The sequence below is a fragment of the Oncorhynchus masou genome, chromosome 23 (genome assembly GCF_036934945.1).
Source record: "Oncorhynchus masou masou isolate Uvic2021 chromosome 23, UVic_Omas_1.1, whole genome shotgun sequence".
NCBI lineage: Eukaryota > Metazoa > Chordata > Actinopteri > Salmoniformes > Salmonidae > Oncorhynchus > Oncorhynchus masou.
Genome location: NC_088234.1, coordinates 61376420 through 61402941, shown reverse-complemented (window position 1 = coordinate 61402941; position 26522 = coordinate 61376420). Strand labels below are relative to the sequence as shown.

General features: G+C 44.4%; 1 protein-coding gene across 2 annotated transcripts in view; it reads left to right on the top strand.

Annotated features, from left to right (window-relative positions):
• LOC135510051 (testican-2-like) overlaps positions 1-25745 on the top strand; it is a 99500-nt gene extending 73755 nt beyond the window's left edge. For both annotated transcript variants that reach the window (XM_064930848.1, XM_064930851.1), the window contains exons 4-11: positions 6629-6743; positions 9063-9165; positions 9902-10013; positions 10121-10258; positions 11431-11649; positions 12803-12865; positions 17829-17966; positions 25467-25745. In XM_064930848.1, coding sequence (XP_064786920.1) covers positions 6629-6743; positions 9063-9165; positions 9902-10013; positions 10121-10258; positions 11431-11649; positions 12803-12865; positions 17829-17966; positions 25467-25603 — 1025 coding nt within the window. In that variant the 3' untranslated portion in view covers positions 25604-25745. The remainder of the gene's footprint in view (positions 1-6628; positions 6744-9062; positions 9166-9901; positions 10014-10120; positions 10259-11430; positions 11650-12802; positions 12866-17828; positions 17967-25466) is intronic.
• Positions 25746-26522: the final 777 nt, after the last annotated feature.

The following is a 26522-nucleotide window of genomic DNA, read 5'->3' as shown; positions in this document are numbered from 1 at the left end:
AATTGTGTTTAAAGACTGTTTGCAGAAGATCTTCAGTAGTGGAGTGTATTTCTACTGCCAAAGTTGTACACTAATACTTTTTATAGACTTTTTACTTGCCATTTGCATTTAATATTGTGGCTATATTTTGAGTTGAGGGTTAATAAAGTTGCTTTTAAATGTTCATTATCATTGTTTGTTTCTTTCTGTATATCTTACCACACACTTTAACCTCCATCACATGCTCCTTTATTTAACCTGGCATTTCAATAAAGAGCACATTTATTATTTCCAACGCTGCCTGGGCCTTCACACCTGGGCCTAACACACCTCATACACACAGGTAAGACTCACAGTCAACAGTTTGGACTACCAACATCTTATGCTTGATGTTTGGCTAAATACTCAAACATCAGACATTGTTCACCAAACAAGGTAGTTTTGTAGAACTGCACACTACCACAATCTGACATTTGAATGCTTATTGTCTGGCTAACGACTGAATAGTGATGTGCATGTGAAAGGCTAAATGGTGGAAAGTTTAGGTTTTAGGTTTTATTTATTCGCACTAAAGAAAAGAAGTGAAAGACAAAGCAGTGCAGATATAAACTGGTAAAACGGTTTGCAGGTGAGGTTGGAAGCCTAAAAGGGCTGATATGAAAACTACACCACAAATCTATGTGCAAAAAAAGAGTTAATTCAGTCAAATAAAGCATATTAATTATAATTGTACATGATATACTCAGTATAGAATAAAAAAAATGTGTGTGTGTGTGAGTGCGTGCGTGCATGTGAGCGTTACATGGAGGGGATTATTGGGTAGTTTGGTTCATCAGGCTGAACCCAAGTCTTCGCTTGAAGTTATTGAGGGATGATGAGGTTTTGACAATGCGAAGATAAGAATTCCAGAGTATGGTACCTATCTGATAGAGAATTATGAGGTGCGGCTATGAGGTACTGCAGTAGGGATGGTGAAGGTGTCGCAGTGTCTTGTGGTACATAAATGGATTTCAGAATGAACCTGGAAGAATCCATTGAAGAGTTTAGGTAAACTGTCTGTGAGGTATGAGTATTTGTAGATTGTAGATTGGCATGCATTGATGTGGTAAATACATAAGATATTTTGTTTCTTAAAAAAATGTGCAGATGGAGCCAGGTAATTAGAGGATGTGGCTAGTCTTGCAAATGTCTTTTGTATGATGAGTAGTTTATGTACAGTACATTTTTGATACGTTACAGATTTTTTTTACTCAAAAATCTACACACAATACCCCATAATTACAAAGTAAAAACAGGATTTTAGAAATTTTTGCAAATGTATTCAAAATAAAAAACAGAAATACCTTATTTACATAAGTATTCAGACCCTTTGCTATGAGACTCAATTGAGCTCAGGTGCATCCTGTTTCCATTGATCATCCTTGATGTTTCTACAACTTGATTGGAGTCCACCTGTGGTACATTAAATTGATTGGACATGATTTGGAAAGGCACACACCTGTCTATATAAGGTCCCACAGTTGACATTGCACGTCAGAGCAAATACCAAGCCATGAGGTCGAAGGAATTGCCCGTAGACCTCCGAGACAGGATTGTGTCCAGGCACAGATCTGGGGAAGGGTACCAAAACATTTCTGCTGCATTGAAGGTCCCCAAGAACACAGTGGCCTCCATTATTCTTAAATTGAAAAAGTTTGGAACCACAAAGACTCTTCCTAGAGCTGGCTGCCCAGTCAAACTGAGCAATCAGGGGAGAAGGGCCTTGATCAGGGAGGTGACCAAGAACCCGATGGTCACTCTGACAGAGCTCCAGAGTTCCTCTGTGGAGATGGGAGAACCTTCCAGAAGGTCAACACTCTATGCAGTACTCCACCAATCAGGCCTTTATGGTAGTGTGGCCAGATGGAAGCCACTCCTCAGTAAAACATTTGGGGGGAAAGGTATTTAAAGGTATGAGCTCTGCTTTGTTTTTTTTGCGCAGGCTGTACACACTTCATAAGTCTATCAGGATAAGGTAAGACCCAGATGCAGACCGTGTCAAAGTAACAATATTTATTACAGCAACAGAGGCAAAGGTACAGGACGGCAGGCTCAGGGTCAGGTCAGGCAGAGGTCGGAAATCCATATAGGGGCAAAGGTACAGGATGGCAGGCAGAGTGGTCAGGCAGGTGGGTTCAGGGTCAGGACAGGCAAGGGTCAAAAACCAGGAGGGTGAGAAAAAGAGAAGCTGGGAAAAGACAGGAGCTGACAGGACAACGCTGGTAAGCTTGACAAACAAGATGAACTGTCAATAGACAAACAGAAAACACAAGTATAAGTACACAGGTTAATGGGGAAGATGGGCGACACCTGGGGAGGATGGAGACAAGCACAAAGACAGGTGAAACAGATCAGGGTGTGACAGTACCCCCCTCTCTACTTGGGCACATACCTGGTTGACTGGGGTGCCAGCGGTGGAAGTCGGCGATAAGGGCTGGGTCCAGGATGTCTCTAGCGGGGACCCAGCACCTCTCCTCCGGGCCATAACCCTCCCAGTCAACCAGGCACTGGAAACCCCTGCCCCATGGTCGAACCCTCAGGAGGCGTCTCATCGTGTACGCCGGATGGCCATCGACGACGCGGGGAGGAGGGGTGGACCTGGAAATGGAAGACAAGGAACTGTGAGACACAGGCTTGGTACGGGATACATGAAAGGTGGGGTGTATACAAAAGATACGGGGCAACAGAAGATGAACAGCAGAGGGACTAATGACCTTGGAGATGGGGAAAGGGCTGATAAACCGGGGGACTCCATACCTTCTGCCCGAGATGATACCAGGGACCCGGGGTCTGATAGCGATCTGCTTGTCGTCGATACCTGGAGGTGGTCTTGAGGAGGGCCGACCGGGCTCTTCTCCAGGTACGATGACAGAGGCGGACAAACATCTGGGCAGAAGGGATGCCGACCTCCTCTTCCTGCTCAGGGAAGAGCGGGGGCTGATACCCCAGGGGGCCCTCGAAGGAAGATAGGCCCGTGGCAGAGCAGGGAAGAGTGTTGCGGACATATTCAACCCACACAAGCTGTTGGCTCAAAGTGGTTCGGTTGGCTGCGACCAGGCAGCACAGGGTGGTCTCGAGGTCCTGGTTGGCTCGCTCCGACTGGCCAATGGAATGGGGGTGGAACCCGGAGGACAGGCTGGCCGACGACCAAGTGAGGGTGCACCTTCCAGAATTGGGATGAGAACTGAGGACCCCGGTCAGAGACCATTTCCACAGGCAGTCCATAGATCCATCCGGGAGACATGCTGCACCATGACCTGGGCCGTCTCTTTGGCAGAGAGTAGTTTGGAGAGAGGAATGAAGTGGGTGGCTTTGGAGAACCTATCCACCATGGTCAGGATGGCGGTGTTGCCTTCAGACGGGGGAAGACCTGTGACAAAGTTCAGGGAGACCAGGGACGGTGGGGGACAGGGACGGTGGGACGGTGGGGGACAGGCAGAGGTTGGAGTAGACCAGCCGGAGCTTGCAGAGGAGTCTTGTTCTGTGCATAAACTGTGCAAGCAGCGATGAATGAGGACACGTCCGGGACCATGGTAGATGAACGGATGTTCTGCTCACTCCAGCCAGTGCCTCCATTCCTCCAACGCCATCTTCACCACAAGAAGCTCCCGATTCCCCACATCGTAGTTTCTTTCCATGGCATTGAGGCAATGGGAAAATAAGATGTAGGGATGTAGCTTGAAGTCAAAGGCAGAACACTGGGATAGGACAGCCCCCACCCCGATGTCTGAAGCATCGGACTCCACCACGAACTGACGAGATGGGTCCGGATGAACCAGGATGGGAGATGTGGTGAAGCGATGTTTGAGGTCCCAGAATCCTCGGTCCGCAGCTGGAGACCACGTGAATGGAACATTGGGCGAGGTGAGTGCTGACGGGGGAAGCCAGGGTGCAGCAACCCAGGATTAAGAGGAAATAGAAATTGGTGAACACCAGGAAACGTTGCAGCTCCACCCTGGACGTAGGCTGAGGCCAATCCATCATTGCTCTCACCTTCCTGGGATCCATCTGGACACTCCCAGCAGAGATGATGTAACCCAGAAAAACTATAGTGGAGCGATGGAACTCATACTTCTCCGCCTTCACAAACAGCTGATTCTCCAGAAGGCGTTGAAGGACCTGCCGGACGTGGAGCACGTGTTCTTGAGGGGAGTGGGAGAAGACGAGGATGTCATCAATGTAGATGAAGACGAACCGGTTTAACAAGTCGCAGAAAACATAATTCACCAGAGCCTGGAACACCGCAGGGGCGTTGATGAGACCAAAGGGCATGACCAGATACTCGTAGTGGCCGTGTTGAAGGCGGTCTTCCACTCGTCTCCCTCTCGTATCCGCACCAGGTGGTAGGCGTTCCGTAGATCCAGCTAGGAAAACAGTGGCCCCCTGGAGTGGCTCGAAGGCCGAGAAGTTCTTAACCGTAATGTCATTGAGTCCCCAGTAGTCAATGCACAGGAGCAGGGTCTAGTCCTTTTTCTCCACAAAGACGAATCCTACGCTGGCATGAGAGGAAGAGTGATGGATAAATCCTAGCTAGGGAGTCCCCAGTGTAGGTATCCATAGCCTTGGTCTCCGGTCCCGACAGAGTACAGACGTCCCCAGGGCGGCGTTGTGCTAGGGAGAAGGTCAATCCCGCAGTCATAGGGTCGGTGCGGCGGAAGCGACATGGTCCGGGCATTGCTGAACACCTCCCGGAGGTCCTGGTACTCCGCGGGAATGGGGAAGAGGTCGGGGCACCTTCCGAGCCCAGAAGAAGACGTCCCGGGGCAGGTCTTGATACCTGTAAGTGGACGGGAGTGGTGTTTTGGATGGGAGTGGTGTTGTGGGTGACTTGTAAAAATTGAAGATATTGGATGTGTCCACATTTACTTTTCGTCAGCCAACAAGATGAGTAGGCCTAACGAACAGCAAAAGCACTAGCCTATGTCAATCTACTATCCTCCATGACCTATGCTATTCTGTACGAGAAATAAATATTCCAAACATAGTCTGGGACAGTTGTGGGATGCTATAGATCCCAAATAAATACAACCACTAGCATCAAAAAATGTTTTTTACGCAATGTGGCTGACGCAACAGATCAGAACATTTAGTTTAAAATGTTGATAAACTATTAGGCTCTTTCTTCACATTATAAGTGTAGCATGCACACATGGTAGTAGGCTATAAGTGTGAATGTTCCATTGGCTATAAGTGTGAATGTTTCACACCGTTATCAAAAGTGACCACAAATGCAATTATGCATGTAATGCTTTTATTATAAAGGTGCATTTTTATGGTGAAAATGTATCTTCCCCAAACTTGAAACTCACATACTGCTTATGTATGCCAGTTAGGCTCTACACCCCTTGTAAAGTGGATTAATGTGTTATTTGGCTACTTTAGTTGTGATACAAACTTTACCAAAACATATAGGCTTATGGGCTAGGCCACACGAGGTGTGCGACTATGATTAGAAAAAGTTGCAAAAAAAGGCATTGTTTCTTATCACAAGTGATAATATATAATTCACAAGTGATAGGCTAATATTGTCACCCATCAGACTATTCTTGATTTAATCTTGTATTTACATATACAGTCATGGCCAAATGTTTTGAGAATGACACAAATATACATTTTCACAAAGTCTGCTGCTTCAGTTTGTATGATGGCAATTTTCATATACTCCAGAATGTTATGAAGAGTGATCAGATGAATTGCAATTAATTGCAAAGTCCCTCTTTGCCATGCAAATGAACTGAATCCCCAAAAACTTGTCCACTGCATTTCAGCCCTGCCACAAAAGGACCAGCTGACATCATGTTAGTGATTCTCTCGTTAACACAGGTGTGAGTGTTGACGAGGACAAGGCTTCAAAAGGAGGGTGGTGCTTGGAATCATTGTGCTTCCTCTGTCAACCATGGTTACCTGCAAGGAAACACCTGCTGTCATCATTGCTTTGCACAAAAAGGGCTTCACAGGCAAGGATATTGCTGCCAGTAAGATTGCACCTAAATCAACCATTTATCGGATCATCAAGAACTTCAAGGAGAGCAGTTCAATTGTTGTGAAGAAGGCTTCAGGGTGCCTGAAAAAGACCAGCAAGCGCCAGGACCATCTCCTAAAGTTGATTCAGCTGCGGGATCGGGGCACCACCAGTACAGAGCTTGTTCAGGAATGGCAGCAAGCAGGTGTGAGTGCATCAGGTGTGAGTGCAACCTGATGATGGAGTTGGTGTCGTGCAAAGCCACGCAGTCTAGAACCAAAAAGAGTTCTTCAGCTGTCCCCATAAGAGAACCCTTTGAACCCTATTGGTTCCAGATAGAACACTTTTGGGTTCCATGTATAACCATTTCCACAGAGAGTTCTACCTGGAACCAAAAAGGTTTCTTCTATGGGGACAGCCACATAACCGTTTTGGAACCCTTTTTTCTAAGAGTGTGCCCGTCAGGAAGTCCAGGATCCAGTTGAAGAGGGTGGTGTCCAGACCCAGGGCTCTGAGCTTGGAGGAAACAATATTGTTGAATGCTGAAATGTAGTCAATGAACAGCCTTCTCACAAGTGTTCCTCTTGTCCAGATGTGTTATGGCCATGTGAATAGCGATGGAAATGACATCTCCTTGTCTTTACACAGATGTTGACACCACCAAAGACCCCTGTCAGAAGGTGAAGTGTAGCCGAAACAAGGTGTGTATCGCCCAGGGATACCAGAGGGCTGTGTGTGTCAACCGGAAGAAGCTCGAGCACAGGTGAGTGTGTGTAGATTGGTCTCACACCCCATTCAATGGTAATTATAAGGTTGCGAAGGTTAGTGAATTAAATTATTTTTTCTATGGTTAGCTCCCTAACAGTAAAGTGTGTTCTTAATTAATCTCTCCCTCATTACAGCTTGATGTTTAATGATACTGCTGTGTTGCAGACCACAGGAGGCTGCTGAGGGGAGGACGGCTCATAATAATGGCTGGAACAGAGTGATGCTCCAGCCATTACCACGAGCCCGTCCTCCCCAATTAAGGAGCCACCAACCTCCTGTGCTGCAGACAGATAATTAAACACCTGTAGGTGTACTGGTACTGTCCGTTGCTAGCTCTATAAATACCCTGTGGTTGTTGTGATAGGATCCTGTGGATGGATCCTCAGGACATGTTTGTGGATGTGTTAACAGGTAGAAAACCTCCATCAAACTACATTATCACAACACAAGCTTTCACAAAAAAGAATAAAAATATATAGATTTATTCTGAGGTGAATATCGAAGCCGAACTGATGTCCCCAACACAATTCCCTGTAATGTTGCTAGTGTGAAGAACATTGAACAAAAATATAAATGCAACATGTAAAGTGTTGGTCCCATGTTTCATGAGCTGAAATAAAAGATCCCAGAAATGTTCTCAAATTTTGTGCAGAAATTTGTTTACATCCCTGTTAGTAAGCATTTCTCCTTTACCAAGATAAGCCATCCACCTGACAGGTGTGGCATATCAAGAAGCGGATTAACCTCCCTGGGATATGTGGGACGCTAGCGTCTTTTTGTTCGATTAATTCCATCGATATATATCCAAAATGTCAATTTATTTGGCGCGTTTGATCCAGAAAACCACCGGTTCCAACTTGTGCACCGTGACTACAAAATATCTCAAAAGTTACCGGTAAACTTTGCCAACACATTTCAAACTACTTTTGTAATACAACTTTAGGTATTTTTTTATGTAAATAATCAATAAAATTGAAGACGAGATGATCTGTGTTCAATACAGGAGGAAAACAAACTAGCATGCTTTCTGGACACGCGCCTCTAACAGTACACTTCAAGTTACCCTCGTTCAAGATGGCCGTACTTCTTCATTACACAAAGGAAAAACCTCAACCAATTTCTAAAGACTGGTGACATCCAGTGGATGCGATAGGAACTGCAAGAAGATCCCTTAGAAATCTGGATTCCCAATGAAAACCCATTGAAAAGAGAGTGACCTCAAAAAAAATTAATCTGAATGGTTTGTCCTCGGGGTTTCGCCTGATAAATAAGTTCTGTTATACTCACAGACATGATTCGAACAGTTTCAGAAACTTCAGAGTATTTTCTTTCCAAATCTACTAATAATATGCATATATTATCTTCTGGAGATGATTAGCAGGCAGTTGAATTTGGGCATGCATTTCATCTGGATTTGAAAATACTGCCCCCTGTCACCAAGAAGTTAAACAACATGATCATTACACAGGTGCACCTTGTGCTGGGGACAAGAAAAGGCCACTCTAAAATCTGCAGTTTTGACACACAACATAATGCCACAGATGTCTCAAGTTTTGAGGGAGTGTGTAATTGCCATGCTGACTGCAGGAATGTCCACCAAAGCTGTTGCCAGAGTATTTCATGTTAATTTCTCTACCATAAGCCGCCTCAGTTTATGGTAGAGCAATTAACATTACATTCTCTGGCAACAGCTCTGGTGGACATTCCTACAGTCAGCATGCCAATTCGTCATTTTAGAGAATGTGGTAGTTTGTCCAACCGGCTTCACAAGCGCAGACAATGTGTAACCACGCCAGCCCACGACTTCGATACCTGGCTTTTTCACTTACGAGATCATCTGAGACCAGCGACCCGGACAGCTGGTGAAATTTAGGAGTATTTCTGTCTGTAATAAAGCCCTTTTGTGTGGAAAACTCATTCTGATTGGCTAGGGCCTATCTCCCCAGTGAGTGTTACTACTAGATCACAGAATCTGAACCTGTACCATCTACCTCTTACCTGATCCAGAGGTAGCCTCTGTTGTGTTACTGCCCTCCCAGGCCCACCCACTTGGGAGCCAGGCCCACCCATGGCTGTGACCCTGCCCAGTAATATGAAATCCACAGATTAGAGCCTAATTAATTTATTTCAATTGACTGATTTCCTTATATGAACTGTAATGTTCAGTATACATTACTGCTGCCACCAAGCCATTGGAAGCAGAACCACTTTGTCCTCTGTGTCTTAAGTAAAGCAGCCTGCTCAAATACTATGTGTGTGGTGCGTGTGTGGTGTGTGCGCGTGGTGCGTGTGTTTATGCGCGCACACTCTGTAGACTGAAGCAGCCTGCCCTGAGGTCTCCTGAAGGAGGATGTCAGCCCTGTCCTTTCTCCTCTGGTCCTGTGTGTGGCTCTGACGGACACAACTACGCCTCCCAGGTACACACACACACACACACACACACACACACACACACACACACACACACACACACACACACACACACACACAAAGTGACAAGTCACAATTTTCTTATATTTATCTCAAATGAGCCTTTATATGAATCGAACTTAGTCATTTAATTTCCCTTTTCAACACATCATTCTCAACAAGGTCAAAGAAGATAAAGCATAAATCAATAGAAACACATGGGAGAGATGCGTCACCACAACAACCCTCTGGTCCTCAGTTGCTATTTATCACAGCCCTTTGTCTTTGTGTTGTCTATATCTATGGAGGCTGTCCACACTGTTAACTAATAATCTGTATATCTCTGGAGGCTGTCCACACTGTTAACCTCTGACTATATCTGTATATCTCTGGAGGCCGTCCACACTGTTAACCTCTGACTATATCTGTATATCTCTGTCAGGGGCGGTAGTGTAGCCTAGTGGTTAGAGCGTTGGACTAGTAACCGGAAGGTTGCAAGTTCAAACCCCCGAGCTGCCAACCCCCGTTCTGCTGTCCACACAGCCGCTGTCCACACTGTTAAACTATATCTGTATATCTCTGGAGGCTGTCCACACTGTTAACTTCTTACTGTATCTGAAGCATTATGTACAAGCACTAGATCCAAGAGACACAACAACATTACAGCCGTGTTGTAATTCACTGATAATAAACACAAAACACAGAGATACATAGCCTGATAAGAGGTGTGCGTGTGTGTTGTAGTGTAAACTGGAGCTGCAGGCGTGCCTCACAGGGAAGGAGTTGACTACGAAGTGTTCAGGTCTTTGTCCCTGTCCAACCGCGACCCCAACCAAAGAGACAGAGGTCAAGCATGGTGAGTACACGCACACATGCACACAAACACACACAAACTGCAGTGCTATACAATAACTTTCTCTCTCTCTCTCTTTTTCTTTCTTTCTCCCCCCCCCCCCCCCATAGAGAGTTGTACAGGGCAGGACCTGTCTGATCTGGGGGACAGGCTGAGGGAATGGTTCCAGCTGCTGCAGGGCAACGCCAAGCTGAACAACAACAGCAGGACTGGAGCCAGTAACACAGCAAAGGCTACCTCTGGATCAGGTAAGAAGTAGATGGTTCAGAATCTGTGATCTACCAGCAACACTCCCAGCTGAGACAGGTATACTCCTCTCCCCACTGCAGGTCGTGGTTCAAACTACACTCCAACCCTTTAAAAGGTTATCCCACCTTCTCTGTCATTTCATAACTGTCTCAATAAAGTTAACAGACAGTACAGTAGAGTTAGTATAAGGCCAGCACTGCATCAGGTAATAGTTAAATAGGGCCAGCACTTCATCAGGTAATAGTTAAATAGGGCCAGCACTGCATCAGGTAAGAGTTAAATAGGGCTAGCACTGCATCAGGTAATAGTTAAATAGGGCCAGCACTGCATCAGGTAAGAGTTAATTAGGGCTAGCACTGCATCAGGTAAGAGTTAAATAGGGCCAGCACTGCATCAGGTAATAGTTAAATAGGGCCAGCACTGCATCAGGTAATAGTTAAATAGGGCCAGCACTGCATCAGGTAATAGTTAAATAGGGCCAGCACTGCATCAGGTAAGAGTTAATTAGGGCTAGCACTGCATCAGGTAAGAGTTAAATAGGGCCAGCACTGCATCAGGTAAGAGTTACATAGGGCCAACACTGCATCAGGTAAGAGTTACATAGGGCCAGCACTGCATCAGGTAAGAGGGCCAGCAATGCATCAGGTAAGAGTTAAATAGGGCCAGCACTGCATCAGGTAAGAGTTACATAGGGCCAGCACTGCATCAGGTAAGAGTTACATAGGGCCAGCACTGCATCAGGTAAGAGTTACATAGGGCCAGCACTGCATCAGGTAAGAGTTAAATAGGGACAGCACTGCATCAGGTAAGAGTTCATTAAGGTCAGGACCGACTTGCCTAGTTAAATAAAGGTTAAATAAAAATAACATAAACAATAGAAAATCAAGTAAGAGTTAAATAGACCAGCACTGCATCAGGGAAGAGTTAAATAGGACCAGCATCATATCAGATGCAACATTGTGTATATTCTCATTTATTTTCCTAATGATATTTGGAGTTACTATAATCCTGACCTCTACCACTGTTATGAATATTTGATCTGTCTGTGTGGGTTATAACTCATTCCTCCTCTCCCCTTTTCACTGTGGGTGTGTGTGTCTGAACATGTGTATGTTTACCAGCTTGTGCGTGTGTCTTTATATGTGTATCATATCTCCCTCTCTGTCTGTAGTCCTGGACAGGAGCGTAGTGGTCAGCTGTAAGGACTCTGTAGGCTGGATGTTCTCTAAGCTGGACACCAACAGTGATCAGTATCTGGACCAGGCTGAGCTGGCAGCCATTAACCTGGACAAGTATGAGGTCTGCATCCGACCCTTCTTCAACTCCTGTGACTCCTACAGGGACGGGAAGGTTTCTACAGCCGAGTGGTGCCTCTGCTTCTGGAGACAGAGTGAGTATAATTTGGGGAAAGGTGTGCTTGTGTGTCCGTTGATGTCTCTCCTATCCTCCCCTCTCTCTCTTCTCCCCTCTCTCCTCTCTCTTCTCCCCTCTCTCTTCTCCCCTCTCTCCGCTCATCTCCCCTCTCTCCGCTCTTCTCCCCTCTCTCCGCTCCTCTCTCTCATCTCTCCGCTCTCCTCCCCTCTCTTCTCTCCTCTCTCTTCTCTCCTCCCTCTACTCCCCTCTCTCCACTCTCCCCTCTCTTCTCCCCTCTCTCCGCTCTCCCCTCTCTTCTCCCCTCTCTCCGCTCTCCTCCCTCTTCTCCCCTCTCTCCACTCTCCTTTCTCTTCTCCCCTCTCTCTTCTCTCCTCTCTTCTCCCGTCTCTCTACTCTCTCTTCTCCCGTCTCTCCCCTCTCTCTCTTCTCCCCTCTCTCCCCTCTCCATTCTCCTCTCCCCTCTCTCTGCTCTCTCTCCTCTCTTCTCCCCTGTCTCTCCTCTCTTCTCCCCTCTCTCTCCTCTCTCTTTTCTTCCGTCTCTCTCCTCTCTCTTCTCCCATCTCTCTTCTCTCTTATATCCCCTCTCTCCTCTCCCGTTTCCCCTCTGTCCTCTCGTCTCTATCCCCTCTCTCTTCTTCCATCTCTCTCCTCTCTCTTCTCCCGTCTCTCCCCTCTCCCGTCTCCCCTCTCTCTCCTCTCGTCTCTATCCCCTCTCTCCCCTCTCACAGTCCATCACTGTAAGTCTTCCCTTAGTTGTTTTTTAGTTGCCCAATGGTGGGGAAATGGCCACAGTGGTGCAGTAACAACATCACTGTAGCTTGTTGCCAGGATGGTTCCTCCCACAGCTCTCGCAGATTGTGTCTGTCAGCCAAGCAGCTGGCCAGAAACTAGACAAGACCTGTGTTTACCACTGGACCCATGGCTGGAGCCATTGCATGTGTCCCAAATGGCACCATATGCCCTATATAATGCACTACTTTTGGCCAGAGCCCATGAAACCTGAGAAACACAGTAGTTTGAAGTGGCATATAAATCATGTATCATTTCAATGGGAGATTTGTGTGAATGTTCGACAGACTTTCTACGCATATCTGAATTTTGTACGATTTGGCCAATTGTGTGTGTGTATTGAAGTGATGTACTGAAGCATTGGTGTGTTTCCCCCTCAGAGCCCCCCTGCCTGGCTGAGCTGGAGAGGATCCAGGTTCAGGAGGGAGGCAAGAACAAACTAGGTATTTATTATGTGCTGCATGTTCCTGCATGATTGACATTTCCCAGACGTGCATGAGGGCTTTGGATGAGCATACCCCTTACGGTATTTCACGTGATCACGTGATGGCAGGTAACCTAGCGGTTAAGAGCGTTGGGCCAATAACTGAAAGGTCGTTGGTTTGAATCCCTGAGCTGACTCGGTGAAGAATCTGATGTGCCCTTGAGCAAGGCACTTAACCCTAATTGCTCTGAATAAGTGCGTCTGCTAAAATGTTAATTTAATGTGATAATGTGAAATCATGTGATTTTGAATTTGCCCCAATGCAACATTATTTACATTAACCCTTTACACTCATGGAATGGTCCTATATGGATAGGAATACATTTAAATGCTTCTTACAGAATAAATCTGAAAAGCATATGCATAACCATGGTAGTGATTTAAAAGGTAACAGTTTGGAGATAATGGGGAAATGTTTAGACCAAAGCACAACTGTTCACCTGATACTGGATCCAATCATTACACTGTTGATTTTCGCCGCATTTGTCGATAACAAAATCTGAAAATACTCTGGGATACATTCAGTAACATGATAAGACAAAACAATGACAAGGGTCTGAGTGAGAGGGCTAACTGGTGTCTCCAAGTGGCTACACACCTCTCCAAAGTGTACACAGTTCCTAAGTCATTTCAATGCACTTTTATGACTCAGTCTTCAACTATATGGTGCTTGTTTTGAGCTCTCTTAGCTGTACCGTTGAGGAACTAGAGCAACACACTTGTAGTTGTTGTATTAGGAACACAGCCCTGCATCCCCACCATCACAGAATTACTGTTGTTGTTTACGCAATCGAAAAAACAGTCCAATATAAATCACAATCTGGGTCAGGTGGGCATGAAAACTTGCTCTATTGCTTTCACAAGGCAATTCAGAGAAGCAGATTGTAATTTTGGTGTACATAGAATGGAGTCATGAGAGCATTCAGATGCGTCGTCTGTGGAAAATGTTCTTCACAACAGACAAACAGGCTCATTCTGTTGAGAACAACCCAGGATATCTGTCAGTCAAAACCCATACAGAGCTGTGAAGCGGAGGCCCTGAGCTCTGACGTCATGTATAGCATGTTACTGTACAGCCACTACGTTCCAATTTAGGAGATTATTAGTGCCCAAATCTGCCATTTTCAACCAGTATACAGGTACAGGTAAAGGGTTAACATATATTTTTCACCTTATTCTGCATGTACTTAGATATAGAAGTCCTATGACATTCTATCCCGATTTCATCCCTTAGGATGCCGATAAAATAGTGGTGTGTATCTTATATTATAATAGCCTACAGATAGATGCTGATATATTCTAAGGTGTCAGGGCTTAAGTCTCCGTAACCTTGTAAAGGTGAACTAGTCCAGATTCATAGCACGTGTGTCCTTGTTCTCTAGTTATTAGCCAGCCCCTTGGTGCAGCAGCAGCCCCTTGGTGCAGCAGCAGCCCCTTGGTGCAGCAGTAGACCCTTGGTGCAGCAGTAGACCCTTGGTGCAGCAGCAGCCCCTTGGTGCAGCAGCAGCCCCTTGGTGCAGCAGCAGCCCCTTGGTGCAGCAGCAGCCCCTTGGTGCAGCAGTAGACCCTTGGTGCAGCAGTAGCCCCTTGGTGCAGCAGTAGCCCCTTGGTGCACCAGTAGCCCCTTGGTGCAGCAGTAGCCCCTTGGTGCAGCAGTAGCCCCTTGGTGCAGCAGTAGACCCTTGGTGCAGCAGTAGCCCCTTGGTGCAGCAGTAGACCCTTGGTGCAGCAGTAGCCCCTTGGTGCAGAAGTAGCCCCTTGGTGCAGCAGTAGCCCCTTGGTGCAGCAGTAGACCCTTGGTGCAGCAGTAGCCCCTTGGTGCAGCAGTAGCCCCTTGGTGCAGCAGTAGCCCCTTGGTGCAGCAGTAGCCCCTTGGTGCAGCAGCAGCCCCTTGGTGCAGCAGCAGCCCCTTGGTGCAGCAGTAGTTTGCTGACCATAGAATATTAGAATTACATTGCCATTCTATTTCTATGGTGCTGTCTATACAGTTATTCCTCTCTATCCTATACCTTCTCAATAAATGGATTTTGGATTCATGGCTTATGACATTTGAAATTGTCTGCAGAAAACAAATGCTGCATACATACAGTATCATTTAAGCTGTACGACACTTACACTGACCGTGATTAGGTATGATGGTTGGCCAGAACGTATAGCTTACTGGCTTATGTAAGTCCAATTAAGTATATATGATAACCTAAACACATCATCAATTCAAATGCTTTTTAAATATGTATCTCTTGACTCAAAAGAATGAATAAAGCAAAACCATAATTCACAAATAGCCTGGTTCTCCAACAAAATGATATAAAATAATAAGCACAAAGAAGGCAAATAAAAACAACAAAAAAGGACCTGAATTAACAATGCCGTAAGAACCTGGGCAGTGCTATGGTGAGGTGTGCCAGTTTAGACGTACTCTCTGTTCTCATAAGTGTTGCATAGCAGACATTTTCCAGTGTTGTTGAAGGTGGCGATGCCTCTCAGATACTCCTAAAGTGGTTTATTCTGGTAGTCCTCCACAAGTCGCATCAACTCTTGCTGGCGGCTGCGCACGCGGGGCAACGTCCGTGCCTATAAAACACTAGCGAGTTCCTGCTCCCTCTGTAGTGACTTCCTATGTTGTTGTAGTTGCAAGGCGTCGAGGAACTGGCAAATTGTGGCTTGTGTCACTGTGGTATCGGTAAGACGCCCCACAAACGACTGACACCAACCATCCCTTTGTGACGTTATTGGTCTTCCCCATGTCCTTCAGGACAGTATCGTAGTAGTTCCACATTTCTGTAATGAAAAGATAGAAACATGTTAGACACCCATTTGGAATATTCCAGTGCTCTTCTTCGGCTTCTTTGACCCTTTCCCAACGGGCGCCCAATCCATGTGTCCTCGAAGTCAGCCACAAATGTGGACATTGCGAGTTTCCTCCATCTCCTTTAAACATCTCATCACATCAGAGGACGGGACAAATGCGAGCTTGTGGAGCATCTTGAGGGCAAAGTCGGGGTCCCTGAGGTACTTTGATGCCACCTCAGGACGGCGGGACAGTTGCCGTCTGAAGTGTGGTCCCAGATGGAAGAAGCAACCCCGGTTGCAGACCTCCGGGACACCTTCTTGAAGGCCTTTACGGGAGCTGCTGGCTCGAAGTCAGTCATGACGGATTCTGGCTTCAGATCCAGGTTCAATTTCTTCAGTGCCTGGAACGCACAACTGTATGTCCACACAAACAAATAAAATAGTAGGCTGTTAGATTGCATTTTTTTAAATGAACTTAATTTATGCTTTTGAATGCATCACTCACTGAAATTACCGTTTTCCACTAGCATTGCTACGTTCTCCAAAAATGCTAGCCAGATTCGTATTCTCATTCTGGACCTTCCTAAATAACTATCTAACACAAATTGTAAAAACTGTTGGGAGGAAATATCCACAGCCCAGGGAAGTCAAAAATAAGCTAAACTTCTAAAGAGTGAACTATCCCTTTAAAACAACATTAATATGCTAGTAAATTATTATCCCTAGGCCTACCTCAGACTTATCGGGCAGCATACCAATGGCTGCTACAAGCACAGCCTCCTGTCGCATATCCCATGAATATGTGGATGGTGTACACCTGCTGGAATGGAAGTGGGACCTTCTTGAATGTTCCATTGGCAAACCAGTGCTCACAATCACACAGGAATTCCAAGTTGTCTTTGGTTGTGAAGATCCAAATCCTGTCTGGGTCTGCCCCACTGTCGTGCTGAAGAAACAGCTCTCCACAATGGGTAGTATGGTAGATCTCAGGTATGACCAGGTTGGAGAGGGTTGCCGGGCCTCCCCCCCGTCGTGCTCCTCATCTGACCATGTACTGGATCCACTTCAGGAGTGACAGGATTGGGGAGAGTTGCAGGTCCAACCTGGTCACCACCAGCTGCCGTGCCATGGTTCCCAGGGACTGAAGTCAGAACCTGCGTCTGCTTGTCTTCTTTGGCCTTTGCCTCTGTATACTGATTTGTAAGTTATATTCCAAGGGCAAATAATGCCTGACAGCATCTGACATGGCCGGTGTAGCAGACTCCAAAACGTGCAGTGTGCTTTCCATGGTCTCCAAACTCCTCTTCTTCATGTTGTTCAGTACATGGCGGACTGCTATCTGCTTTCCGTCCGGGATGTGGTTGTGGTCTCCCAACAACCCCGTCAGTGAGGACAGCACGGGTACGAACTGTACTCTGTGCCTTTACAGAAAGATTTGTTAGCCATTTCTCGTTCTTTTCTGTAAGTGTAGCCCCCATGCACCAGGATTCTGTTTCCAAGCATAGAGGACGAACTTGGGTTCCAAAGTTAGGTTCCATTGTAGCTCCTTCTTGGGGACCTCCTCAGAAAGGAATGAATGCTGAGGAAAAGGGTGCTCTATTTGTACAACATCTTGGGGTTATTAGCATCCCAGTGATTTGCAGGTCTATTGTTTGACTATCAAGATCCAAAACTGCAGTTCCTTTCTACAGTCATGTGACAATTAGCTTTTTTCCCTATCTTCTAATACAAATCACTAAATGTTTTCTTAAATTAATCAAACCATAGGATAATTAATAGTCTGTAATACAAACACTAATTATTTTAACTGTAACATAGTAGGCTATGATAACTTAACATCACAAACAACAACCTGTAACCCCGCACATTGACTCGGTACTGATACCCCTGTATATAGCCTTGTTATTGTTATTTTATTGTGTTACTTTAGTTTATTTAGTAAATGTTTTCTTAACTCTATTTGTTGAACTGCATTGTTGGTTAAGGGCTTGTAAGTAAACATTTCACGGTAACGTCTACCTACACCTGTTGTATTCGGCAAATGTGACAAATAACATTTGATTTGATACATGTATTCTATCTAAAAACATGTGTGCCTCCATATGTAAAATCCTCTCTGTGTGTGTCAGGCTTGTTTATCCCTAGCTGTAATGAGGATGGATACTACAGGAAGCTGCAGTGTGATCAGGCCAGGGGAGAATGCTGGTGTGTCGACCAACAGGGAGGGGAACTAGTCAGCTCCAGAATCCATGGCAACCCCGACTGTGGTAAGAGACAATCAGGCTTCAATTTCTGAAACCCCCTGGCACACACTCAGTATAGCACCCAACTCACATACTTAGTAGGCTAAAGACCACCACACAGAATCAGTATTGATACCCATACAGTCTGTACTCCAACACATACATTTTTATTTTATTTTTACATTTGAGTAATTTAGCAGACGCTCTTTTCCAGAACGACTTAAAGTAATTTGCAAGTGTTGTGTTCGAGATCACCTAAAGCGAGACCGATTCAAGACCAAGACCGGAACAAATGGAGTCTGGGGCAAGACCAAGACTGGGAGGGGGACAAGGGGTATGAAACTGAATCAAGACAGAGACCAGTAAAATGCGAGTCCAATTCAAGACCATGATTGTCATTTTGTAAAATCACCACCATAATAAGAGTTCAAAATGTCCAGTATTTCTGTGTTCATATTTCAGAACAACATCTGGATTCTTTAGACATTTCAGAATGGTGAAAACAATTCATGCTGAGGGAAAATAGAGCCACTATTACTAACCCAAACACAGTGGGGAATTATGAGGGCCATCTATGCCTTCAGAGAAAGCTAAGGATTTATAAAATAATAATAACAACAATGATCATTTTTATGACATTATTATTTTCAATCATGTTCTGATTTAATCTCTTGTTTTTGTTGGAAAGGGTTATAACTGAAAAGAAAAAAGATCCAATCAGGATTTTTCTTTGGTCTTCTCTGGGGAGATAAATCTAGCTAGCTAAGTCTTCCATTGGTTAGGCCATCAGATAGATAGATAGAAGGCATTTGCCATTCAACTGTTGAAGAGCAACATTTGAGTGACAGTGGAATAAACCAATTTAGAATTGTAATGGGTGGGACTGTTTTTACAAAAAACATATGGAAACTTCTGACTTCTCAAATGCCAACAGTCGCAGTAGTTCTCCCACGGTCTATCTAGCTATTTTTTGTTGTAGGCTAGTTTACAGCGGCTGCAGCAGATGTTATTGAAGAGGATGTTGTTGCTAATTTGTTAGCTTCTCCCTTTTCAAGAATAACTTTCAACAAGAAGTTAACCTTTTACTGCAGTGGGCTAAATCAGGCTCACACACAGTGTGGTTCTTGGTAGTCTTAAACAAATCTACCTTGAAACTAAAGTATCCACCTCAGAGACAGTGTGGTTCTTGGTAGTCTTAATCAAATCTACTTTGAAACTAAAGTATCCACCTCACACACAGTGTGGTTCTTGGTAGTCTTAATCAAATCTACTTTGAAACTAAAGTATCCACCTCACACACATTGTGGTTCTTGGTAGTCTTAATCAAATCTACTTTGAAACTAAAGTATCCACCTCACACACAGTGTGGTTCTTGGTAGTCTTAAACAAATCTACTTTGAAACTAAAGTATCCACCTCACACACATTGTGGTTCTTGGTAGTCTTAATCAAATCTACTTTGAAACTAAAGTATCCACCTCACACACAGTGTGGTTCTTGGTAGTCTTAAACAAATCTACTTTGAAACTAAAGTATCCACCTCACACACAGTGTGGTTCTTGGTAGTCTTAATCAAATCTACCTTGAGACTAAAGTATCCACCTCACACACAGTGTGGTTCTTGGTAGTCTTAATCAAATCTACTTTGAAACTAAAGTATCCACCTCACACACAGTGTGGTTCTTGGTAGTCTTAATCAAATCTACTTTGAAACTAAAGTATCCACCTCACACACAGTGTGGTTCTTGGTAGTCTTAATCAAATCTACTTTGAAACTAAAGTATCCACCTCACACACAGTGTGGTTCTTGGTAGTCTTAAACAAATCTACTTTGAAACTAAAGTATCCACCTCACACACAGTGTGGTTCTTGGTAGTCTTAAACAAATCTACTTTGAAACTAAAGTATCCACCTCAGAGACAGTGTGGTTCTTGGTAGTCTTAATCAAATCTACTTTGAAACTAAAGTATCCACCTCACACACAGTGTGGTTCTTGGTAGTCTTAATCAAATCTACTTTGAAACTAAAGTATCCACCTCACACACAGTGTGGTTCTTGGTAGTCTTAATCAAATCTACTTTGAAACTAAAGTATCCACCTCACACACAGTGTGGTTCTTGGTAGTCTTAATCAAATCTACTTTGAAACTAAAGTATCCACCTCACACACAGTGTGGTTCTTGGTAGTCTTAAACAAATCTACCTTGAAACTAAAGTATCCACCTCACACACAGTGTGGTTCTTGGTAGTCTTAAACAAATCTACTTTGAAACTAAAGTATCCACCTCACACACAGTGTGGTTCTTGGTAGTCTTAAACAAATCTACTTTGAAACTAAAGTATCCACCTCACACACAGTGTGGTTCTTGGTAGTCTTAAACAAATCTACTTTGAAACTAAAGTATCCACCTCACACACAGTGTGGTTCTTGGTAGTCTTAAACAAATCTACTTTGAAACTAAAGTATCCACCTCACACACAGTGTGGTTCTTGGTAGTCTTAAACAAATCTACTTTGAAACTAAAGTATATCCAGTGTGGTTCTTGGTAGTCTTAATCAAATCTACCAGTAAAGTATGGTTCTGTGGTTCTTGGTAGTCTTAATCAAATCTACTTTGAAACTAAAGTATCCACCTCACACACAGTGTGGTTCTTGGTAGTCTTAATCAAATCTACTTTGAAACTAAAGTATCCACCTCACACACAGTGTGGTTCTTGGTAGTCTTAATCAAATCTACTTTGAAACTAAAGTATCCACCTCACACACAGTGTGGTTCTTGGTAGTCTTAAACAAATCTACTTTGAAACTAAAGTATCCACCTCACACACAGTGTGGTTCTTGGTAGTCTTAAACAAATCTACTTTGAAACTAAAGTATCCACCTCAGAGACAGTGTGGTTCTTGGTAGTCTTAATCAAATCTACTTTGAAACTAAAGTATCCACCTCACACACAGTGTGGTTCTTGGTAGTCTTAATCAAATCTACTTTGAAACTAAAGTATCCACCTCACACACAGTGTGGTTCTTGGTAGTCTTAATCAAATCTACTTTGAAACTAAAGTATCCACCTCACACACAGTGTGGTTCTTGGTAGTCTTAATCAAATCTACTTTGAAACTAAAGTATCCACCTCACACACAGTGTGGTTCTTGGTAGTCTTAAACAAATCTACCTTGAAACTAAAGTATCCACCTCACACACAGTGTGGTTCTTGGTAGTCTTAAACAAATCTACTTTGAAACTAAAGTATCCACCTCACACACAGTGTGGTTCTTGGTAGTCTTAAACAAATCTACTTTGAAACTAAAGTATCCACCTCACACACAGTGTGGTTCTTGGTAGTCTTAAACAAATCTACTTTGAAACTAAAGTATCCACCTCACACACAGTGTGGTTCTTGGTAGTCTTAAACAAATCTACTTTGAAACTAAAGTATCCACCTCACACACAGTGTGGTTCTTGGTAGTCTTAAACAAATCTACTTTGAAACTAAAGTATCCACCTCACACACAGTGTGGTTCTTGGTAGTCTTAAACAAATCTACTTTGAAACTAAAGTATCCACCTCACACACAGTGTGGTTCTTGGTAGTCTTAAACAAATCTACTTTGAAACTAAAGTATCCACCTCACACACAGTGTGGTTCTTGGTAGTCTTAAACAAATCTACTTTGAAACTAAAGTATCCACCTCACACACAGTGTGGTTCTTGGTAGTCTTAAACAAATCTACTTTGAAACTAAAGTATCCACCTCACACACAGTGTGGTTCTTGGTAGTCTTAAACAAATCTACTTTGAAACTAAAGTATCCACCTCACACACAGTGTGGTTCTTGGTAGTCTTAAACACATCTACCTTGAAACTAAAGTATCCACCTCACACACAGTGTGGTTCTTGGTAGTCTTAAACAAATCTACTTTGAAACTAAAGTATCCACCTCACACACAGTGTGGTTCTTGGTAGTCTTAAACAAATCTACTTTGAAACTAAAGTATCCACCTCACACACAGTGTGGTTCTTGGTAGTCTTAAACAAATCTACCTTGAAACTAAAGTATCCACCTCACACACAGTGTGGTTCTTGGTAGTCTTAATCAAATCTACCTTGAGACTAAAGTATCCACCTCACACACAGTGTGGTTCTTGGTAGTCTTAAACAAATCTACCTTGAAACTAAAGTATCCACCTCAGACACAGTGTGGTTCTTGGTAGTCTTAAACAAATCTACTTTGAAACTAAAGTATCCACCTCACACACAGTGTGGTTCTTGGTAGTCTTAAACAAATCTACCTTGAAACTAAAGTATCCACCTCACACACAGTGTGGTTCTTGGTAGTCTTAAACAAATCTACCTTGAAACTAAAGTATCCACCTCACACACAGTGTGGTTCTTGGTAGTCTTAAACAAATCTACTTTGAAACTAAAGTATCCACCTCACACACAGTGTGGTTCTTGGTAGTCTTAAACAAATCTACTTTGAAACTAAAGTATCCACCTCACACACAGTGTGGTTCTTGGTAGTCTTAAACAAATCTACTTTGAAACTAAAGTATCCACCTCACACACAGTGTGGTTCTTGGTAGTCTTAAACAAATCTACTTTGAAACTAAAGTATCCACCTCACACACAGTGTGGTTCTTGGTAGTCTTAAACAAATCTACTTTGAAACTAAAGTATCCACCTCACACACAGTGTGGTTCTTGGTAGTCTTAATCAAATCTACCTTGAGACTAAAGTATCCACCTCACACACAGTGTGGTTCTTGGTAGTCTTAATCAAATCTACTTTGAAACTAAAGTATCCACCTCACACACAGTGTGGTTCTTGGTAGTCTTAATCAAATCTACTTTGAAACTAAAGTATCCACCTCACACACAGTGTGGTTCTTGGTAGTCTTAATCAAATCTACTTTGAAACTAAAGTATCCACCTCACACACAGTGTGGTTCTTGGTAGTCTTAAACAAATCTACTTTGAAACTAAAGTATCCACCTCACACACAGTGTGGTTCTTGGTAGTCTTAAACAAATCTACTTTGAAACTAAAGTATCCACCTCAGAGACAGTGTGGTTCTTGGTAGTCTTAATCAAATCTACTTTGAAACTAAAGTATCCACCTCACACACAGTGTGGTTCTTGGTAGTCTTAATCAAATCTACTTTGAAACTAAAGTATCCACCTCACACACAGTGTGGTTCTTGGTAGTCTTAATCAAATCTACTTTGAAACTAAAGTATCCACCTCACACACAGTGTGGTTCTTGGTAGTCTTAATCAAATCTACTTTGAAACTAAAGTATCCACCTCACACACAGTGTGGTTCTTGGTAGTCTTAAACAAATCTACCTTGAAACTAAAGTATCCACCTCACACACAGTGTAGTTCTTGGTAGTCTTAAACAAATCTACTTTGAAACTAAAGTATCCACCTCACACACAGTGTGGTTCTTGGTAGTCTTAAACAAATCTACTTTGAAACTAAAGTATCCACCTCACACACAGTGTGGTTCTTGGTAGTCTTAAACAAATCTACTTTGAAACTAAAGTATCCACCTCACACACAGTGTGGTTCTTGGTAGTCTTAAACAAATCTACTTTGAAACTAAAGTATCCACCTCACACACAGTGTGGTTCTTGGTAGTCTTAAACAAATCTACTTTGAAACTAAAGTATCCACCTCACACACAGTGTGGTTCTTGGTAGTCTTAAACAAATCTACTTTGAAACTAAAGTATCCACCTCACACACAGTGTGGTTCTTGGTAGTCTTAAACAAATCTACTTTGAAACTAAAGTATCCACCTCACACACAGTGTGGTTCTTGGTAGTCTTAAACAAATCTACTTTGAAACTAAAGTATCCACCTCACACACAGTGTGGTTCTTGGTAGTCTTAAACAAATCTACTTTGAAACTAAAGTATCCACCTCACACACAGTGTGGTTCTTGGTAGTCTTAAACAAATCTACTTTGAAACTAAAGTATCCACCTCACACACAGTGTGGTTCTTGGTAGTCTTAAACACATCTACCTTGAAACTAAAGTATCCACCTCACACACAGTGTGGTTCTTGGTAGTCTTAAACAAATCTACTTTGAAACTAAAGTATCCACCTCACACACAGTGTGGTTCTTGGTAGTCTTAAACAAATCTACTTTGAAACTAAAGTATCCACCTCACACACAGTGTGGTTCTTGGTAGTCTTAAACAAATCTACCTTGAAACTAAAGTATCCACCTCACACACAGTGTGGTTCTTGGTAGTCTTAATCAAATCTACCTTGAGACTAAAGTATCCACCTCACACACAGTGTGGTTCTTGGTAGTCTTAAACAAATCTACCTTGAAACTAAAGTATCCACCTCAGACACAGTGTGGTTCTTGGTAGTCTTAAACAAATCTACTTTGAAACTAAAGTATCCACCTCACACACAGTGTGGTTCTTGGTAGTCTTAAACAAATCTACCTTGAAACTAAAGTATCCACCTCAGAGACAGTGTGGTTCTTGGTAGTCTTAATCAAATCTACCTTGAAACTAAAGTATCCACCTCAGAGACAGTGTGGTTCTTGGTAGTCTAATAATAATACACATTATTGCCTGAGACTCCCGAGTGGCGCAGCATCTCAGTGCAAGAGGCGTCACTACAGTCCCTGGTTCAAATCCAAGCCGTATCACATCCGTCCGTGATTGGAAGTCCCATATGGCGGTGCACAATTGGCCCAGCATCGTCCAGGTTTGGCCGGGGTAGGCCGTCATTGTAAATAAGAATTTGTTCTTAATTAACTGACTTGCATAGTTAAATAAATAAAAATATAGTTAGCATTTACTGGTAGATATCATAAGTTGAAAGGTCTTTCCCGGCTACCGATGATGTTCTTCTGTGAGCTGCTCCATGCCAAAACCAGTTGTGAGCTGCTCCATGCCAAAACCAGTTGTGAGCTGCTCCATGCCAAAACCAGTTGTGAGCTGCTAAAAGGCCAAAACCAGTTGTGAGCTGCGTGCTCTTGCTGCCTGCAGATGATATTCCTCTACTTTGTGCATGATTTCTCTATTGTACTACATAATGGCTAATTGGGGCGGCAGGTAGCCTAGTGGTTAAGAGCGTTGGAACAGTAGCCGAAAGGTCACTGGTTTGAATCCCCGAGCTGAAAAATTGGTTGATGTGCCCTTGAGCAAGGCACTTATCCTCAATTGCTCCTGTAAGTCGCTCTGAATAAGAGCATCTGCTAAATTATGAAAATGAATAAGTCATATACCTCCACTACTTTGATATGCATCAGTGGGGATTAAGAAGTGAGTATATGCAGTGCCACATTCAAGTCAGGGATTATTTGCACTCTAAAGAACCGCTTGTCACTGTGAGAAAAGTATTTCAAGATAAAATGGTTGTCTGGCTGGAAGGAACCTGCTGCTGATTAGAATGGTTCCTGTGGCAGGGTTCAGAAACAGCCCTTAAAACACAGACAACGTCAAACACATGCCCTTTAGTTCACCTCTCTCTCTCTCTCTCTCTCTCTCTCTTACTCTTCTCCAGATGAAGCGGTGGCATATTCAGGTGATTTTGGCAGTGGGGTCGGATGGGAGGATGAGGAAGATAAAGAAGCGGAGGAGAATGCAGAGGAGGAGGAAGGAGAGGTGGGAGAGGCAGATGATGAAGGATATATTTGGTGAAGAAAACAATGAAGTCTTGCTAGTCCAACATTACTACCGAAGCATCTCAACTTCTCTCTCTCTCTTACACACACACACACAAATAATGATCCTGGAAACCTGAAGAGATGGACACAATTGAAAAAATTGTTTGGAGAAGAAGAGGGGTGGGGGGTTGGAAAAGAGGGGTGGGGGGTTGGAGAAGAGGGGTGGGGGGTTGAAGAAGAGGAGGGGTGGGGTGGTGGGGGGTTGGAGAAGAGGAGGGGTGGGGTGGGAGAAGAGGACGGGTGGGTGCAGTGGAGGGTTGGAGAAGACGGGGGTAGGAAGGTGGGAGAAATGGAGGGATGTGGCGGGTGGGGGGTTGGGTGGTTGGAGAAGAGGAGGGTGGGAACGGTGGGGGGGGTTGGAGAGGAGGGTGGGTACGGTGGGGGTTGGAGAGGAGAGGGTGGGGGGTTGAAGGGGAGGAGGTGGGGACGGGGAGGGGGGTTAGACAGGAGGGTGGGGGGTTGGAGAGGAGGTGGGGACGGGGTGGGGGTTAGACAGGAGGGTGGGTGGTTGGAGAGGAGGTGGGGCATTGGAGAGGAGGTGGGGACGGTGGGGGGTTGGAGAGGAGGGGAGGAGGTGGGGACGGTGGGAGGTTGGACAGGAGGGTAGGGGTTAGAGAGGAGGGTGGGGACGGTGGGGGTTGGAGAGGAGTGGGGATGGTGGGGGTTGGGGGTTGGAGAGGAGTGGGGATGGTGGGGGGTTGGAGAGGAGACGGTGGGGGGTTGGAGAGGAGTGGGGATGGTGGGGGTTGGAGATGGGTGGGGGTTGGAGAGGAGTGGGGATGGTGGGGGATTGGAGAGGGGTGGGGGTTGGAGAGGAGTGGGGATGGTGGGGGGTTGGAGAGGAGACGGTGGGGGTTGGAGAGGAGTGGGGATGGTGGGGGTTGGAGAGGGGT